General features: G+C 43.4%; 2 protein-coding genes and 1 long non-coding RNA gene across 11 annotated transcripts in view; 1 reads left to right on the top strand and 2 right to left on the bottom strand.

Moving 5' to 3' along the window:
• DPP4 (dipeptidyl peptidase 4) overlaps nucleotides 1–13,372 on the top strand; it is a 49,766-nt gene extending 36,394 nt beyond the window's left edge. Inside the window, exons 22-27 of one of the 2 annotated variants that reach the window (XM_083707627.1) lie at nucleotides 216–315; nucleotides 3,567–3,631; nucleotides 9,759–9,831; nucleotides 10,068–10,141; nucleotides 11,970–12,107; nucleotides 13,248–13,372. In XM_083707627.1, coding sequence (XP_083563753.1) covers nucleotides 216–315; nucleotides 3,567–3,631; nucleotides 9,759–9,831; nucleotides 10,068–10,141; nucleotides 11,970–12,068 — 411 coding nt within the window. In that variant the 3' untranslated portion in view covers nucleotides 12,069–12,107; nucleotides 13,248–13,372. Of the gene's footprint in view, nucleotides 1–215; nucleotides 316–3,566; nucleotides 3,632–9,758; nucleotides 9,832–10,067; nucleotides 10,142–11,969; nucleotides 12,205–13,247 lie in introns of those variants that run through there. The other variant, XM_083707626.1, reaches the window with a different exon arrangement.
• LOC310833229 lies at nucleotides 12,882–17,161 on the bottom strand. The gene is made up of 2 exons (XR_014558597.1): nucleotides 14,173–17,161; nucleotides 12,882–13,407 (listed from the first exon to the last, which is right to left on the bottom strand). It is a non-coding gene; the product is annotated as an uncharacterized lncRNA (long non-coding RNA).
• A 238-nt stretch (nucleotides 17,162–17,399) lies between these two features.
• Nucleotides 17,400–19,400, bottom strand: part of SLC4A10 (solute carrier family 4 member 10) — a 162,340-nt gene continuing 160,339 nt past the window's right edge. For all 8 annotated transcript variants that reach the window (XM_083705345.1, XM_083705349.1, XM_083705346.1 and 5 more), the window contains one exon: nucleotides 17,400–19,047. The gene's annotated coding sequence lies outside the window, so the exon portion shown is untranslated. The remainder of the gene's footprint in view (nucleotides 19,048–19,400) is intronic.

Genomic DNA, 19,400 nt, shown 5'->3' with positions numbered 1-19,400 from the left:
AAAATATTGGGTTCCAAATGCCAGGAAGAATAAGAATGTTGTCAGATTTGTTTAGAAGATGTTAATGGAGAAGACAACCTCACTTTCACTAGGGATTGTGTGTGTGTGTGTGTGTGTGTGTGTGTGTGTGTGTGCGTGTGTATAAAATCAGGGTATAAGAATAGCAACAATGGACTCTTGATGTGTTTTAAGCAATAGGATTTATTTTCTCCTAGTCATATGGCGGTTATGTGACCTCCATGGTGCTCGGCTCTGGAAGTGGTGTGTTCAAGTGTGGAATAGCTGTTGCTCCCGTGTCACGATGGCAGTTTTACGGTATGTTCTGTTTCGAAATAAAATGGATAATTCCTCTACAAAGCGTTGCAAAAATCGTACTTGCAGCTGCTATATATATCCATAGGTATATTATCTTATTAAATTTGTATACTGCCCTTCATCCGAAGATTTTCACAAAAGAAAAATTAAAAGTGCCATGAACTCGTGTGAGGGATTAACACAGTTGTCTCTGGATCATAATTTCCATTAAAAAAGAATAAAAAAGCAACTTGGAAGTGGAAGAGGAAAATAATCTGCTTAACCTTTAAAAGGCACAAAATCACTTAATATTTGAAATTTTACTATAATGCAAATGTCTGCATTTGCATTCCTCAAAAGTGCCATGTGTTCCAAAGTGTTGCAGGATCATTTCTGAATGTCATAAAATTCATTGGCACTGCTACTAACTTACTTCTACTTACAGTGAGCTCTAAAAAGAGGGGTCATTATATTTAATCCTTGTCTGCTAGGAAATTTGTCACTGCTGATTTAATATGCTATTAGGGGCTGTTGTTTTTTAATTTAAAAAAAATTATCTACCAAAGCAGAGTTGGGAAACTTAATGCCCTGTTGTACCTATGTCTTTAACTCTAGTGTTCAAATTATGGGATAGCCGAAGGGGTTCCTTAGCTTTGGTTTTTTTTGTTTCTTTTTAGAAATCTAAGGAAGAAGATTTGCCTAAATATGTTGGGAGATGGGGCTTGTGAGTTTTTTTTAAGTGTTCCCTACCTTTCCCCTTGGGGACGCGGGTGGCGCTGTGGGTTAAACCACGGAGCCTAGGACTTGCTGATCAGAAGGTTGGAGGTTTGAATCCCCACCACGGAGTAAGCTCCCGTTGCTTAGTCCCTGCTCCTGCCAACCTAGCTGTTTGAAAGCACGTCAAAGTGCAAGTAGATAAATAGGTACCGCTCTGGCAGGAAGGTAAACGGCGTTTCCGTGCGCTGCTCTGGTTCGCCAGAAGCAGCTTAGTCATGCTGGCCACATGATCCGGAAGCTGTACGCCAGCTCCCTTGGCCAGTAAAGCGAGATGAGCGCCGCAACCCCAGAGTCGGTCACGACTGGACCTAATGGTCAGGGGTCCCTTTACCTTTACCTTTAAGGATAGGGCAGAGTGGTGGCAACACCATCCCAGGTGACAGAATGTCAGAAAGCTGCTAATGTATTTGTTTCATCCTTCAAAGCATTGAGTCAGAGGAGCTCAGGGTTGGTAGCAGTGGTGTGCACCAACCCAGAGCTCTCCTGATCATTGGAGGGCACCTCAATGCACCACTGCTGTATAGAGTAGCATTTACTACTAGGTGGGTGGGGGCGAATTCAACCTGCAAACATTCTAGGACGTTTCATTACTGATCTAATTGCATGTGCTTACACAGTGCAATCAGGGTAGCGTTAGTTGAAATTTCTGAAGCAGGAATACTGCAAATGCGGTATTGTGTTTGTGCAGACCAGAGACGGTCAATCTTTTTGAAAATAAAATTGAAAGAAGGGTTTGACCTCCTGAGGTGTGATCGCGCACACCTTTCTTTGCCCTTCTGCTGCCTCTGTCAAAAAAGATTTTCCAGGTTTTTGAAACAATACCAAAACCTGTTCAGCAGGTGTGAAAAGCAGCATGACTGAACAAGCAACAATTCACTCCTTCAAATTGCCCACAATTGTGTCCACCCGTTGGAATTTACTGAAACTAGAGAACTTCTCCACCTCTAAATAAGACACATCTGGCAAATGTGGTGTAGGGTAGAGGTGACCTGTGTCTCTGCCCTTAAGGAAAAGGCCAGAGTAGGGGGAGCTAGCAGCATGGTAGCAGGGTAGAGTGAAGGGTCCGATATAACTCTGGCTATTAGTAAGCTTCAGCGTATGAAGACTTGACGGGGAACATTTGTAGGGTAAAAGCAGTGCTGTGCTGAAACCTGCCCTCCAAAGCTTTCCTGATCAGTAAAAGAGGCTTTCAGTTTTCCTTCTGTTTATTTGTTTTGCATGGGGTGCTTTAGGATTTATATTTTATCATTGTGAGGTGATTGGATAGTGTGCATCTGTATTTATTCTTCTTACCACTGAACATTTTCCAGCTCTTCTGAAGCATTCCCAGTAGCCTATGAGCTCAAAAAAGCCCTAGGACAGGTGTTGCCTTATGCTGTCCCAGGTGTTTTCAACTGGGGACACTGGGGAGGGTGGCTACTGAACACCTGAGATCAATGTACTCACTGATTTTAAGGGAAGTCTTTCATTTTAGCTTGCTAAAAGAGAGAAATCTTTCTGCAATGAATGGCAGTAGGCAAGTATCCCTGCCTTCTTTACTTATAGGAAAGCCCAGCTGAGGATGTCAGGAAGTTTTCAGGAAATGTGGGGAACTCAGGAAAGTTGCTGAGGGCAGGCTACCATAGAGATGATTTGTAGAATGATTGAAAGGATGCTCATGAACAGCTCTCGACCCCCTCAAAAGTAAGATATATTCAACAAAAACTCCACCCCACCCATCAGAATTTCACTGAAATTTTATCTCCCATTTGATAATTTCTGGATATAAATTTGTTCCTTATGAATTAACAGGGAAAGTTCAGGGGGAGGGATGAAAGAGAATTTTTTGGCACATCCCTAGGTGAGATTGATCCCTTGCCTTTGCAAAAACTACCACCAACAAAAAACCCTTAAGTGACCATCTGCTACGTTTGTATAGACACTTAACTGTTCTGTTTGTTCTTGATTGCTACAATAGCCTGGGAAAGTGGAGGCCTCATCTTCTCCCAGTCATGAGGACAAAGTGGCAAAAGTAGAGGAAATGGCTTGTTATGAGCCTATGTATCAGGTTAGGAGGCCAGAAAGCAGAAGGGTTAACTGCCTATATATGATACATGACATCTCTCTTTTTCCCCCAGGTGAAGTTTTCTGACAAAAATGGAAATATATCAAGGCAATAAAATGTGCATGTTTAGTATGAATGAGTTGGGTTTGTGTAACTGGGTTAATAAGTTCATAAGAGCCTGGGAGGGCCAAAGGGTCTGACTGTGAAAAATTAATAATGCTTTATCTGTTACATCCGGTAATCTTGCTGATTGGAAATGGGTGTCTACTGACATCTGATTTCCTGATCAGGGGTTACTCACTCAACTTGTTTCCCTTTTCTTCTTTGGTTTATCTTGTCTGTTTCTTCTTTTCCTCCTTGACTGCATGCTGTATGCCAAACTGCCCTTAAAATAATATCATTTTACAATATTTCTTTCCATTGTCTCCTCTCCCCAACCCCCACCCCCCAGATTCTATATATACTGAACGCTACATGGGCCTTCCTGAAAAAAGTGATAACCTGCTTTACTATGAGGTAAGCATGTAACCCCTGGCAAACCCTAGTCCTTCCCACCTCATACTAAGCTCCCTTTTCATCTTCGCATCCCCATTTCTGAAGCCATTTCTCTCTCCTATTCTGCAGTCCCTCTTTCAGCCCTGTTTTAATCTTCAGACCATAACCTTACACATAGAGCACTGTCATGTTAACTGCCTGGATCTCTCTCTCTCCCCCCCCCCCCAATTCTGAACCCATCCCTCCTGTTCTGCAACCCTCTTTGTATTCCCATTTGTACCTCCACTTCCACTGAAGAGACAATCCGTTGTTTGTTTGTCTGTGAAAAAAACTTGGTTAGTTAAACCATGGCTTAGTGTTATGTGTGAAGCAGACCAACACTGGCATGTAGAGTTTGGTTCTCCCCAAAGTTTGAAAGTGAGAAATGTGGGGCAGAGCACAGGGATAGAAGGTGCTGCTAAACATTCACCCAAACGACTGTGTAAATCTGGTATCTGTCATGGTAAAACTGGTATCTGTTTTTATTAAAGGACTCATTATAGTACTAAAAACCATCAAGTAGAACAAATTACTGGGTGGCTTTGGGCAAGTTTTTCTCACACCCCCACACCGTGTCTGTATCACAGAGAGGTTAAGATAATGAAATAATCCTGCAAACTCTAATCTCATCTGGGTGCAAATTAATAAATACCAGGAGAGTAAATAGTATTAGGTGCAGACTGCACAAACTACAAGCCAGAACAAATTGTGCACAAATCTGTATATATCCACCTAAAAGCATGTATTTGAGATCTCAAGTCTGATAGTCATAGGGGCCTCCCCCCCCTTTTGTCCTTTTTAGGAGATAAAATAACAAAAATGGTGGGGAATCCTTGATACAGTAAAATGAGTTTTGGACCTTTTTGCTGCCTCCCCTTCTGTCAGCTATCTCCGTGATTTATGGACTCTGTGTAAACTTCCTCATTCAAATAGTTTTGACGTATCACCACCTTCCTCCCTGCTCCCAACTCCAGTCCTTATTACTTTTCTATTTTGACTTCCTGTAGGCTGAACATCTTGGGGTTCTGTTCAGGCAGCCTGAGGGGTAGCAGATCCGCACGGCAATTTTGCAAATGAAAAGTCTCTTAACTTGCTACAGATTGAAATGTTAGTGCTCTGGGTGCACAATGTCACTCTGCAACTTCACGGCACAGATGGCACCAGAGGACTGTATAATCCTTTTCTGCCAGGAGTCGAGTTTTCTTGGCGCGGCATCTATTGCTGGCAGTGTCCACGTTGAAACTGCCAGTACCAAAGAGCTAAAGGTTTCCAATGTGTTACTCAGAGGATTAAATTGGAGAGGCTGCAAACTAGGAGGAGGGAGGGGTACATATACTGATTTGACTGTTTCACTGCACTTTGTTCAACTCATGTTACAAGAGTCAAGTGGGAGGGGGAAGGACTCTTCTTGGCATAAGAAGTTAACTAGGGTGAATTTCTCTCTTCTCCTCCATGACCCCCAATATCTTTGTTCTACGATAACCATGTTTCCGCCTCCCTCTCCAACTAAGCAGGTCACCATGTTTAGGACTATATCCCTCCTCTATTCAAGAATTAAACATGGGGGTAAATCTGATTCAGTTCAAACAACAAGCAACCCAAAATATAGCCACCTTTTGAAATTTGCCCTTCCTTAAATTTTGCAATGTGGTTCTCCAGAGAAGTAATGAGTTCCAAAATGCATATACTAGGGTAAACGGTGCATGAAAATGCATTTATTTGTGAAAATGGCAAACAAAAATACATTATATTAAGGGGAAACTGCTTTGGGGAAATAATGTGTGCATTGGGCAAAATGTGTGTATGAGGAGAAAACAAAAATACTGATAACTTTTCACGAGGACTCACTCTCTCCCTCTGTATATATGGCAGACCAATGCAGAGCATCAAATTTAAGAAAAGAAAAATCAGAAGTGAAGAGTAAACAAGATTGACTAGGGATGGGTGAACCTGTCAAACATGTTTTTTAGGTGGCACTTCCTTCAAGGAAGAGTCCAGTCAGATGGATTAAATGTAGCACAGTTACACTTTAGTTGCTGCGGCTAACCATACTAGAGAGGCAAAAAAGAGGCACCTGGGGTTATTTTACCTGGCCATCTCATTTGCTCTTGGCTTTCCACAAGATCGCTAGGATTCAGTGAAGGAGGGTGTGGTGTGGGGCAAGTAGAAGTTCATCAATGGCAAGGTACTGGGAGTGGAAATAGGATCTGGTCCTTGCATAGCTGGACTAAAGAGTCAGGGCTCTTAATCCCCAGTTGTAAACTGCCAGGGAATGGGACTGGATGCCAGTGCAAGGAACACCAGCAAGGCAAAAGTTTGACCTTTTTAAAAATAAATAAAAAATTAAAGCCTGTGACAAGGCTGTGCCTGAACTAGACTGTCACCCTACAGCACACTTCCTCAGTTAATTTAGGTTCCAAGAGAACCTAGTTCAGGCACCCCCAACCTTCAGCCCTCCAGATGTTTTGGACTACAATTCCCATCATCCCTGACCACTGGTCCTGTTAGCTAGGGAACATGGGAGTTGTAGGCAAAAACATCTGGAGGGCCACAGGTTGGGGGTGCCTAGTCTAGTCACATTTATTTTAATGTATATATTTTTAAATCAAGCCACAGCATGAAATATAAGGCCTGTATAAGTGTTCAGAAGAAGAACAAAAGAACAAAAACCAAGGCATGCCAAATTTCAGTTTTGTATACAGTCATTCTTGAATTCAGAAAAGAAAATGGATCCAAGTGATACGATTGTCTTTTATTCTTCCCACTGCTACTCCTAGCCCCAGCCTTGGCCATATATCAACCTTCTCTTCAGTTATCAAACTAAACCAAACAAGTAGTAACTTGAAGCTGGTGCTGGTGAGGCAGTATCAGTGCCAGAAGAAGCCTAGTCAGTTTTGACTGTATGTGCCCTCACCTGGGGTTCCCCCCCATTAAGCCAGTTTTGAGAGTAAATACACATTGGGCTGAACTAAATGAGAATAGTTTTAAGTTGTCTATTATAGACAGTGTTATAATGGTATGGTTCTTGTAATCTCTTGTAATACACACAGAGGCAGAATTCGTTTCTGTGAAGGTGTCACTTTCCCTCTTAGCAACCAGCAGTAAACCACCTCTGTGTTGCTGGTAAATGGGTTCTCTGCTTAGATGAATACGCGAGGGCATCTTCAGGCAATCTTCCCTAACCTGGTGTCTTCCAGATGTTGTTGGAACTACTACAACTACCATCATCCCTGTCCAGTGGTCAGGTTGGCTGCAGCTGATGGGAGTTGTCTAAAACACCTGCAGGGCACCAGGTTGGGAAGGAACGTAACAAGAGCCCCCTGCTGGATCAGGCCAAATGTCTGTCTATTCCAACAGTGTTCCCAAAGTAGCCAACCAGCTGCCCATGGGAAGCCAGAGAACAGAACCCAAGTGTAACAGCATCCTCCCTACCTGTGATAGCCAGCAACTGTTACTGAGAGGTGGAGGTAGAATATAGCCTAGAAGACTGATCTGGGACCTGGTTCACACATGCATGTACATCACTTGATTAACATGCACTTGATGCCTGGCCACTGTGTGTGTGAACTTCCATTGGAAGCCATTCTTGTTTTGAGAAGATGTAGGGTGTTGTGACAATTCTGTCTGTGGTGTGATTATCTGAGATGGCCTTTTTGAATGTGCAAGTCATAGCTTGCTTTGGCAGTCATCGGATGACAAAACATGTGTGAACCAGCCCTAGCAGAAGAGCAGGCTTGCTGTTAATCTTAACAGGATGCTTACCCTCCTTAACACACAAAAAACTGCACTTGTGCTGAAACACCAGCAGTAATAAGGCCTGATATTTTGTATGTATCCAGAGGCTTGCATGTGCCTAAGAAGGTTAATCCTAAATTGCAGCCCTGTCCACATTAAACAGCTTTGTAATGGAGAGGAAGGTGATGAGAAAGGTCAGTTGCGGTGTTGTGTAGAAAAAGCAAGGAAGGACACCAAAACCAGTAAAAACTGTGTGCACCACCCCAGAAACAAGAGAATGCCTGAAGGAAACAAGAGAATGCCTGAAGAAGTGTGCATGCACACGAAAGCTCATACCAAGAACTGACTTAGTTGGTCTTTAAGGTGCTACTGGAAGGAATTTTTTTTGTTTTGACTATGGCAGACCAACACGGCTACCTATCTGTAACTGAAGGAAACTGGACTGACATGTTAAGAGCTGGAGGGGAGGGGGAGACAAAGCCGATGATTTGGGGAGGGGAGGAGATGGTGATGTCATAGGCTACCAGGAGAGCGTGCACCAGGGGGGACTGTTAAACTTGTGAAAGAGGTTGTTTTGCAGCTCTCTCTGAATTTGAAATGCTGTTGGCAAGTATTTGAAACAGTCATAGATTTGGCAATCTTCTGCTAGCAGATTTGAAATGTTCAGTCCTCAAGAACTGCTGCATCATTAGGTTATGCAAAACAGGGTACAATTTTGTAAATATGCCATCTTGTACTGATATGACATTTGTTCTATTATCCAAGAAATATGCCGAAGGGAGAGAGACCTTCAGATTCCCGCCAAATGTTAACTTGTTTGTTGAGTGCTGATAAAATGTTGACTGCTGTGTGATCTTTTCACAAAGCCAGTTCCCCTTGCAGTGGCCTTACAACTAAAGTGTAGCAAAGGGCAGCAGAGAATTTCTGCACTTGGGTTCATGCAAACTATATAACCATGCAACGAGATTTTTCCCTACAAAAGATTCTATTTCGCTTGTATCCCTAGTAACTCTTGGTTGGGAGCATGGAGCTCAGTTCCCTTCTTGTAACTATGGTGTAGTTTATTCCATAAACAAACACTGTGTTAAACTCCTCAAGTTCTGCTTAATGACTAACACCTGGGAATGGTGACTGAATTTTTGTGTTACTTGATTTTTGGGAGCTATCTATACAAGAGTTTGCTGACTGCCAAGAAGTGAGGAAAAACGAGGTCAGAGACTGAATAGTTGTTTGCATGTATTTTTATTATTTTATTATTGTTATTTTGGCTTAGATGCTCTAGATTACTGCATCATTTCCCATCCAAAGCAATGATGCACAGCTTCACTAAGTCCACACGAGGGACCATCAGGGAAGGCAGTGCAAAAACACCTGTGTAATACCTCTTTTTTGCAGAGATGCTCAGTGCAACATGAGAGAATGAATGATGTGCTTATGTATCTCTGGCTGCAGCCTGCATTTCCCATTTCTGGAAAGAGGGCACATGCCACACTGAAGAGATGGTCAGCATACACTGCTTTGATATCACTGGCTTTTAGCTTTGGGGATAGATTCCCTATTTGCTCTTTCCCCTTTGACAAGGGGATTGGTGCCATCAAGCTCAGCAGGTGGATCACTGGAGATTTAGGTGTATGATTTCCAGCCCAGCAGTAGATCCGAGAATAGGCTGTGACAAGTGAATTCAGGCACTTGGTGGCCCATTTTAAAGCTAACAGCAGGTGTGGAGAGAATCTGCTGGAGGATGTGATATCTGATTTTTGTTTCTCATGCCATGTACCATTTCTTACACAGTGGTATCTCGGGTTGCGGACAGGATCTGTTCTGGAGGTCCAGCCGGATCCCAAGGTTTTCGCAACCGGAGAGACCACTTCTGCGCACACACGCGTGGCAGTAGAGCACTTCTGCGTATGTGCAAATATACGGTACTTCCTTGTTTGCCACTTACGTATCCCAAAGTTCACGTAACCAGAGGAATACATAAGCGGAGGTACCACTGTATGCAGTTCTGCATCAGGGCCACCCTACCGTTAGGCAAAGTGAGACAGCTGCCTCAGGTGGCAGATGTGGAGGGCCGGGCAGCAGCCCCCCATTTTCCCCCTAGGAACAGTAAGCTAGCCTGCTGTCCCATTGTTAAGACTCTGCTACTAGTCCTGTTGGATTCTATCCATGGAATGAGAGGGTGCCATCTTGCCCTTGGAACCACTCAAAAGCAGTCTACAACTGAAACTTCTGGTTGTTTCAGTTACAGATAGGTAGCCGTGTGAAGAAGTGTGCATGCACACGAAAGCTCATACCAAGAACTGACTTAGTTGGTCTTTAAGGTGCTACTGGAAGGATTTTTTTTTTTTTTTTGACTTCTGGTTGTTTGTTTTAGAATTCCACAGTTATGGCAAGAGCTGAAGAGTTCCGAAAAGTTGAGTACCTCCTGATCCACGGAACAGCAGATGGTGAGCTGCTCTTAATTCAATATCATTATATATCATACATTTGTAGTTCTGCTCCTGGCAAATCAGAAGCACAATGGGGCAGCATAATAATGCAACCTTAAGGACAGTTCTGTTTGTGCATGTTTATTAGCTGGGCTGGAGAGCTGTGGTCCAGCTCTGGTCATTGGGTTCCCTGCTCTATGGCTTAGCACATGATACTTTGAATTTATCCGTGGTATTTTCTCTGTCTTTCCTAGATAATGTTCACTTTCAACAATCAGCCCAGATTTCAAAAGCGCTGGTTGACGCACAGGTGGATTTCCAAGCAATGGTACGTGCTAAGATGCTTGCTAGGCATACTGTTTGCATTCTAAACTACAGTGGTACCTCTGGTTATGAACTTAATTCGTTCCAGAGGGCCGTTCTTAATCTGAAACCATTCTTAACCTGAGGTACCACTTTAGCTCTGTTGTCATCCTGAGGTAAAGTTCTTAACCCGAGGTACTACTTCCAGATTAGAGGAGTCTGTAACCCGAAGTGTTTGTAACCCGAGGTACCACTGTATGGGGCAGCTAAGAGAAAAGGCAACTTGAGTTTACAAAGCGTGTATTGAACTACTCACCCTGAACTAAAGTGGAATACATGGGGGCACCCATATTCTTCCCCACAAGGGAATTTCCTAGAAACAACAATGCACCATGATGTAGCATTATTAGGGCTCGCCTGAGATATTTTGCCGCTGTAGGCAAAATGCTCCAGTGCCAGCCCTGCCCCACACAGATCCAGGCCTCCTGACCCCACTGTTGTACCCATGCTGCCACTGGTCCCGCCACTTTAACTGTAGCCTCACCTGCAGCTCTGCCTATGCTGCTGCCAGAATGCAGTGGCGAGGACGCAGTGGCAAGGTGGGCCCTGGCAGCAGTGGAGGTGGGGAGGCAGCGGATCTGCTGTATGAAGCAAATGGCTTTGCTTTGTCTCATTGATAGGCCTCCCCTGAGCATTGTTCTCACAAAATGAGGAGGCAAGCTTTTTGTTTTTAAGAGGGGAAATTTTCTTTTGATTTCTCCTCCTGCATTACTAGGTGTTCCTAGCCAGCAGTTACTATTTCCAGTTACTAGGAAGAAAGCCCAATTTGACATATGGGGACTTTTGTCCTCTTTCTTTCTTTCTTTCTTTCTTTCTCTCTCTCTCTCTCTCTCTCTCTCTCTCTCTCTTTCTTTCTTTCTCTTTCTTTCTTTGAGGAGGGAACCTGCTACTTTATTTTCAGTCTTCCAGCCTCCTGAGAGTGAGAACTGGCATATCCATTCACTCATAACCAATTAAACTAACTTTTCTTCAAAACATTATGCTAGAATAGTCATGTTAAAGCCAACTGGGAAGTCAGATCTGCAAGAAAACAATGTAATCCACATCCTACAAAAGCCAGTGGCAAGGTGACCCATATCCTTAATAATGGGAACAATTTCGTTAAGTTAGACTGGATTTAAGCACGCTTAGCCCCCCCACACAGGGCATTTGACCAACTTTAACATTTCAAGTAATTTCACTGTAACCTTGAAAGGAATTTTGCCATTCAGTTTCAGCACCAACAAAAGCATCATCTCTGTTTATCCATCTGAAACTGGTAGCCTATTTTATGCCGTACAGTGGTGCTTCGCAAGACGAAAAGAATCCGTTCCGCGAGTCTCTTCGTCTTGCGGTTTTTTCGTCTTGCGAAGCAAGCCCATTAGCGGCTTAGCGGATTAGCGCTATTAGCGGCTTAGCGGATCAGCTGTTAAGCGGCTTAGCGGATCAGCTGTTAAGCGGCTTAGCGGATCAGCTGTTAAGCGGCTTAGCGGCTTAGAAAAAGGGGGGGAGGAAAAAAACCCGCAGGAACTCGCAAGACATTTTCGTCTTGCGAAGCAAGCCCATAGGAAATTCGTTTTGCGAAGCACCTCCAAAACGGAAAACCCTTTCGTCTAGCGGGTTTTCTGTCTTGCGAGGCATTCGTCTTGCGGGGCACCACTGTACCGTGAAATGCATTTTCTGCTCTGATCATAAGGCTCGGGGAGGGGTGGGGTGTGGTTTGGAAATAGAAGTAAGAGCAGCAGCATCAACAGAAACCTATTGCAGCGTTGCATAAATTGTGTTTCATACCATATCTTTCTCTCTCTCTCCAGTGGTATACAGATAAAGATCATGGCATTGGAGGATTGGCCCATAACCATATTTACACCCATATGACCCACTTTATCAAGCAGTGTTTTGCGCTGTCATAAGACTGGGAAGCCACTTTGCTTTGCTCACACTGATAACCGGTTTGTGAAGTTATTTCTGGCGTAGGTGGGAAACAAGAGCACTTTCCTCTTTGTCTTCCATTGAACTTAAGACAGTAAAAATTGATTTCTATGGATACTTGAATGAGATAATCATTTTTGCAATTCCCTTTTACCACAGTCCATTGAATATGAACCAAAGATCTGCAGGTCTCTTGTCACACAAGCAAGAGCTGACCTGACCTCCCCCCACTCCCTTCTCTGTGTCTCAATTAGTCAGGGAGGGGAGCAAGAGTTTCCCTTGTGCAAAGCTCAGGGCACAAGGCATGTGTGCCAGAACTGTTGGAAATGCTGTAGTCTCATTGTTTCTTTTTAAGTGACTGTTGCTCTTTTGAATCAGATTAAATTGGATTTACACATTATTTCATTGCAATAGGAGAAAGCGGGGGAGGCAATACTTGAATTTCTGCTTGATTGTCATACACAGTAACTTTAGCATTAAATGATCATTCCAGGAGATAGGATTTAGGTTTTATACGGAGGACACTGAAAGTGAGAATACTTGTCTGAACCTGAGCTCCAAACCTTTGTGTAAACATTCTGTTGATTTGCAGCCAACTGTCAGGAAGGGCAGGAAGCAGATAAAATGTGGATCTGTTTTCAGGATCTCTCTGGCTTTTTTAAAGTTCATAATAGATGCTGGGAAAGGGGTTTTGAAATCCTTTAACTGCTCAATTTCTCCAGTACTCCCCCCCCCCCCCGCCGCCCAAGTTTCTGTTAACACCTTTAAAAGCCAAGGAAATAGTTTGGAAGTCATATACCCATAAGTAAATATAACAGGGTGTCTGTGTGTGTGTTTCACTAATGTCAAGACTGGAGTCAGTAATTTCAAAGCTGAAGTATTTGATGGAAACTCAGAACTTTTAAGGCACACAAATAATCTAGAATAGCTCTAAAGCAAATTCTAGAATCAGCACCACCTCATGTTGCTTCTTCCAGAACTTTTTTTATTTTTAAAAAAACCTCTTAGACATCTTGCCATACTTAGTAGTATATAAATTTATAAACTGCCATCATTTGGTAACAACCCTCTAAAAATGGAATTCTTGCCAGCTGCTCAGGCTGCCCCTCCTGCATTCAGACCCAGGAGTGGATCACCTGTTCCTTACACCTCTTTTCTAGTGAATGAAGCCAGATCCCACAAGTTGGCTGTGGCAGAACACTTTTGAGAATCAGGAACAAGTGCTTATTTATAAAGAAGAGCTCCCATCCAATTGTTTTAGGTACCATCAGCATCATTTTTCCAAAGGACCAACTCATTGCAACAAAAATGTGATCATACCTGTCAGGGGTTCAGAAGGAGAGACACAGGAGGGGGAGCAAATGGAGAGTGAGGAGGAGGAGTACGAGGGGGGCGCAGGCAGTGACAGTGGCCAGAGTTATTCCACAAGCCTCTCTAGCGAATCGGAGGACTCACAGAAGGGAGCGCCGGTGGCCAGAGCAAGGGAGATTCCAAGGGAGAAACCTCAAGAGGGAGGGGCCAGCGGGGAGTCCCTGAGCAGCAGCTGGAGATCAGGACCAGCGTCTCCACCAGAGCGCAGTGGGGAGGGGGAGTCCCAGGAGTCGGGACCAGTGTCCTCACCACCAGAGGGAGGAGAGGAGTCAGGTTTGGCAACACCCACATCAGGAAGCGGGGAAACGGTCAGAAGGAAAGTCACCGGCTGGGCGCGCGCGCCAAGTTCAAATGTACAGGAGCGCGGCACAGCGGGGAGCCCGGGAAGGGAGCCAGGTCCTAAAGCCCGCCGGAGGGAGGGGCAAGACTCAGGAGGCTCCGCGTCAGAGGAGTCCAGGAAGGAGGGAACCCCAGAGGGCAGAAGGACCCAACGCAGGAAAGAGCAGCGCAAGAGGTGGAGCCGGGCTAGAATCTTAAACTGGTGTGGGTGGAGCAGTGAGTCAGAGGGGACTTAGCCGGTCTAGCGTTAAGACGTGGGCCTGCGCGCCCAGAGCTTGGAAATGGAAACTAAACTTCAATAAAGACTTTTGTATATAATATCCACTGGGCGTTGGTCCTCTGTGAGCTGGGACCTAGCGGCAGTCCTGACAATACCTATATGTGCCTTAGATTTTGGAAACACGACTATGCAAGGGATTTTACCAAGAGCAGTATTCTGGGTAGCAATCTTCTTGATAACACCTGAAACTTCATACCACTATTAGCCAATGTGCCATGGTTTTTCCCCCATTTTATATGCAAGGTAAATTGTCGACACAATTCCATGAGTGTGCAGGTCTTAAATGTAATAAAGTCATATTTGTGATACATGGGACTATTTCTTGTGTGTTTTATTGGAAGTTAGCCATCAGATATATTAATCACTTATTTGTTAACTTTTCCACTAATTGCCAGATTGCTAACGCAGTAAAATATTAAGAACACTCTATAATTGTGGCACTTCCTATTTGTTACTTTAGCAAAGTGTATCACAAGTGCATTATGTTAGCACCAGCTCCACTTGCTATGTGTGGCTGTTAGTGACATTGGGTGTGAATTCAAAACAGGCAAGAATGGGAGGTGAGGGAACCGTGGCACCGAGAAGAAAAACCAAAGCTCTGGGGAGGCACAGAACAGAAGACAATGCATCCGTATAATATAACATTAAATAAAGCCAGCGTTGATGAATTTAACATCTATCTTTTCTTTCTGTCATTCTATATTAAGGCAAGGGTGGGGGGAAGATCAGTAGCATATGGTATTTTCTATACTAGCTATATTCCCAGAATAAACTTGCATTTGGGTGCCTGGATTTTAAAGAACAAACTGTGGTGAACACAAGGCAGACCCATACCTTTTTCCATTCATGGCTTGCTTTCACTAGATCAGGATAACTGTACTCTGCCTGCACAGTGGGTAAAAAGCAGCAAGCATCATAAATGTAAGCATGGAGAATAGTTAGGATAAATATTTTATTTCCATGTAACAGCTCTTAAGATGTGAAAAACACAAGTAATTCTATTCACATATACACTTTACTTAAACTTTTGTAATAAATTACATCCAAGAAATTCAGCAGTTGTGACCAGGAAATATGAAATTAAAAGTAAATAGAACACTATCATTTGCATTTTATTATTACTTCTTTGTGTGATTTCAGAATGGAATAGCAAAATTCACACACAAACAGAATATGTAAATAATTAAAAAAAACACCTCAAAAATGCTGAACGAAAAATGAAGAATGCCATTAAATACGCTGATTTATTAGTATCAAGGATCAGATGAAATTTCTGATTTTCCTTTGATCAGCAACTTATTAAAAACACCAGCAGTCTCTTTCCAGGAACAAATTGTGTTGCCTTGCTATGCTAGACTCACCTCACCACAACTGGATTGCTACAACTACAGTAACAAAACACTTTATTCTTAATGTAGCTTCTCTAAATGTACACATACAATTGTATTAAACTAAACTTTTGTTTGGGGTGTGGGGGGGAAGTATCACAATTTGCATCATATGAAATTGGATTATGCTAAGCAGAATCTGATAAGAGAACAAGCTGCGGTCCAAAAATAGCATTAGAAGCAATGCTTTCTGTTATGTCCATCTGATTTAGCCTAATTTTGGCACAAGAGCAGCTGGCGTAATGTTACTGTTTGAAGTAGAAGGCATATGGAGATGGAAAGCCCAGATTCACACTCTGCAGTCATTGAACAATGCCAGCTTGTGCAGATGCGTGTGGTGCATTTCTCAGGCCCTGCCCTGCCGAAGATGACCCTCTTCAGTTTCCACTGGTGCTGTGGTTTGCTGTCTGTGCAGATGCTTGCTTGCCCAAGTGTGCACTGACAAGCTATAGGCCTCTTTCCAGATGCAACACTGCTGTTGTTTGTGCTGTGTTAACCCCCCAGGGCTGGTGTTCCATGCAAATCCTGTCTGCTATCTCCACATGGATGGCAGTTGTCGATGTCCCCTTAACCTTTAGCTCTGCATTTACAGCAAGAATAATGCTATCTGTTCTACCTCGCAGAGACGACTGGGGAAAAACCTCAATTAGAAAAGTGTACTCTACCAAAGGACCAGGATTATTTTCTTCAGGACTCCCTAGTACTCCCTACAGGTGCCATCCAGGGGACTAGTTTTTGTCATTTGATGAACCATCAGCTAGCATGGGCTGAAGCATCCCATAGGCAAACTTGTGTGGATCAGATGTGGAGAAATGGGAACCCTTCAGATGGTGGGCTGTAAGTCCCACCATCCCAGACCATTTGGCTACACTGCCTAGGGCTGATGGGAGTTTAAGTCTAACATCACCAGGTAAGCAACAAGTTAGGGTTAAAGCCATTTCCAAGTTGCCTTCATAAAACAGAACCATGTCGCATTCAGCTCTGGGAATTTGTTGCATGCTTGTGCACACATGCACACACACACAAGGCCATGAAATTCACCAACCAGATAAGAGAAAGACACACAGTCTTCTGCACACATGTGATTGAGCTCTGGCACATGTGAGCTGCCCATACACTTTGTAGAAGAGCCTGGTTTCACATGTGCAAGAGCTTTGAGTGCCAGTACAAGGGGGCCGATTTTCACTCCCCACTAATCTTGCGCAGAATTCCCTCTATAGTTCTGCTGCTACAAGCTGTGTAGAGCCATGCACATGACTGCAGAACTCAGCTAAGGATTAGGTTAGGCAACTTTGAAGGTACAAAAAGCAGCCTTTCTGAGATCTGCAGCAATTCCCTCGACACAGAAAGCCCAAAGGAATTTGTTCCTGGTATTCAAAAGCACTGGTGGTGCATTCATAAGATCTGATTTTGCGTGGAATAACCAATCAGCACCCCTCCAACAAAAACAACAACAAAAACCACAAGCCTGTTAAAAACTAAAAACATAACAAAAGATATCTATAATACTGTCCCACCTTTATTCCACCTTCTACCACCCTTGCCTGCAGCCCACTCTGCCCTTCTCTCCCAGGGAAGCACAGTGGGATGGCCAGTTACCTAGTTTTATAAAGATGCAGATGGTCTGCTCTGCTCTGTCCACATTCTACTCCAGCAGGAGTACCTGAGCACACAGTCATGGGGGCAAGCCAGATCTACAGATCTACTCAATTGAAGGCAAGGGATGGGTGCCTTGCTGCCCCCTGGCTCTCTGTGTCAATAGCTAAAACTGGCCAAGGGTAGGATCCACTGAGTCCTACTGGTATCCTTTCCCAGCATATGAAGCTGCATGTGGGAGAGGAGCTGAATCCTGAACAGGGTTTGATCTTGCTATTTGGCTAATAATACAAATTTTAGGACCATAATAAAATCTACAGTCTATTTTTTTATTTTAAAAAACGTCTTCATTCCAAACATATGGAAATGCATGCCTTTTGTTTAGAAATTTAGCTAAACAACTAACAAAGGCCAAGTTCCTTTTTTCTTTTGGCCAAACGGGCTTTATGCCAATAACCTTGCCCTCTAAAAATTAGGGTCAGAACTCCCAGTCACTTCAATGGGATCATGATATCAAAGTTAACTGACAGCGGCAGACAATTCAGCCAAGTTTGGAGCACATTACAGTCCGGTTGATATGAACGGAAGAGTTAAGCAGACTCCTTGCTCTTCCCCTGAAATCAATATGACTTATAAGTGCTTAACTTTGCCTAGACTTTTGTCTAGAATTTACTGGAGAGGAAAAAGCAATTTTTTTATTAAAAATAATAATAATACTAGCATGCATTTGATGACAGAATGAAAAGAACCCCCTAGCAAAAATATAGGTAGGATTTATCCCTGGATAAACTCAATACCTGCCTATGACTAGACAAGTGCCTAACATCGCATAGGAATTGAAGGGCAAGAATTCAGAGGTGTCAAGCAATGGCCCAAAGACCATCCTTGATGAGGGAGTGGAAATCTTACTGCCCATCTCTGTAAGGAATTATAATACAGTAAGCTAGAAAAAAAACGTGGATTATTGACCACCACAATGCAGCTGTTGGACTAACCACTGCAACATTTAGTACAGTACAGTATAAGATATTGTAATAACAGCTTGCATTCACAACAAATACTGTATGGATATTGCACATCGATGGATGTGGCATTCCCCGCCCCCCGCCCCCCACAAGATGAGAGCATGTTAACGATATCCTATATAACTTTATATATTATATTACTTTATCTTTACATATAAATTTAAATATTAAATATCCAGTATTAAATCAAGGAAAATTGCACAAATATAGGGTCCGATCCTGAAAGTCACACACGCATACACACCCACACACATACACCCACGCACGCACACATACATACATACATACATACAAGCCATGATTTTTAACTGGGAGTGGGGACAGGACTTCATTCTTCTGGTTAAAGAGTTTGCAGGGTTGAGCCATTTCTCATTTAAAAATAACTCTCAAAGCTAACATTTCTTTTGTTATCTCGGATCTCCTCAAATAGCTGGCTGAAAGCTAAGCTATAAAAAGAACAGGACGGGGCTGGCGGGGGGGGGGGGAGCTGTTTTCAAGTTTGTTTGTCTGCTGAGATGGAGAAGCTATGAAAATATGTTGCACGGGCAAAGAAGAAAAATGCAGTCCAAGGCTACTGAACAGATAGAGAGAGAGAAGTTTGAAAGGAGACACTGTTCACTTCTTGAATGGATGACATAGGTTGAATCAGCTGGATCCCCCCCCCCCCCAAGCATGGAGGGTACAGGATTCTCTCACTGGCTAGAGTTAATTTCTGCGCAGATTAGGGCCCGGGAGATAAGCAGACAGCGAACCAAAGCACGTATTGCACTACTTACATTACCAGTGCTATTTTGGGATGAAAGACAAGTTGTACAACGAAAGGATCAAATCACGTACAGGTTTATGATTGTGGCACTCCTCACATCTGTTTATAAAAATAAACTGAAGAGCAAGTCATAGACAAGTCTCGCGGTCCACACCTTTCCCTGAGTCAGCTTTCTTCTCTTTTCGGCTTTCAGTGCTAGGTTGGGGGGGGGGGAGAGGAGAAAAAAAAGAGGAAAAGTCTTGCTGTTGCACAGTGCCACTCATCACAATTTGCTTTTTGCTTTTTTAAAATAATGGAGGGGGGACTGGGGAAGGATCCACCACTCAAGCCATACTGTTTGCCTTAGCTTTTCATGCTGCCATGTACAGTCTAGGGGAGCGAGAGCAGAAATGCCACTGTTATGTATGCATGTATGGTCATGAAGAAGGCCGGCCAACATCATAGATCAAAAGGAAGGCAAAGTAGAGAAGAACGACAACAACAGAGATACCAAACGCAAGATTGATTGGACATATGAATCTGTGAGCATGCAAGCAAGAGAGAGATCA

This window comes from Podarcis gaigeae, assembly GCF_964106915.1.
Source record: "Podarcis gaigeae genome assembly, chromosome: 1".
Classification (NCBI taxonomy): Eukaryota; Metazoa; Chordata; class Lepidosauria; order Squamata; family Lacertidae; genus Podarcis; species Podarcis gaigeae.
The sequence above is the reverse complement of the archived record's forward strand: the minus strand, read 5'-3'. Positions and strand labels throughout refer to the sequence as shown.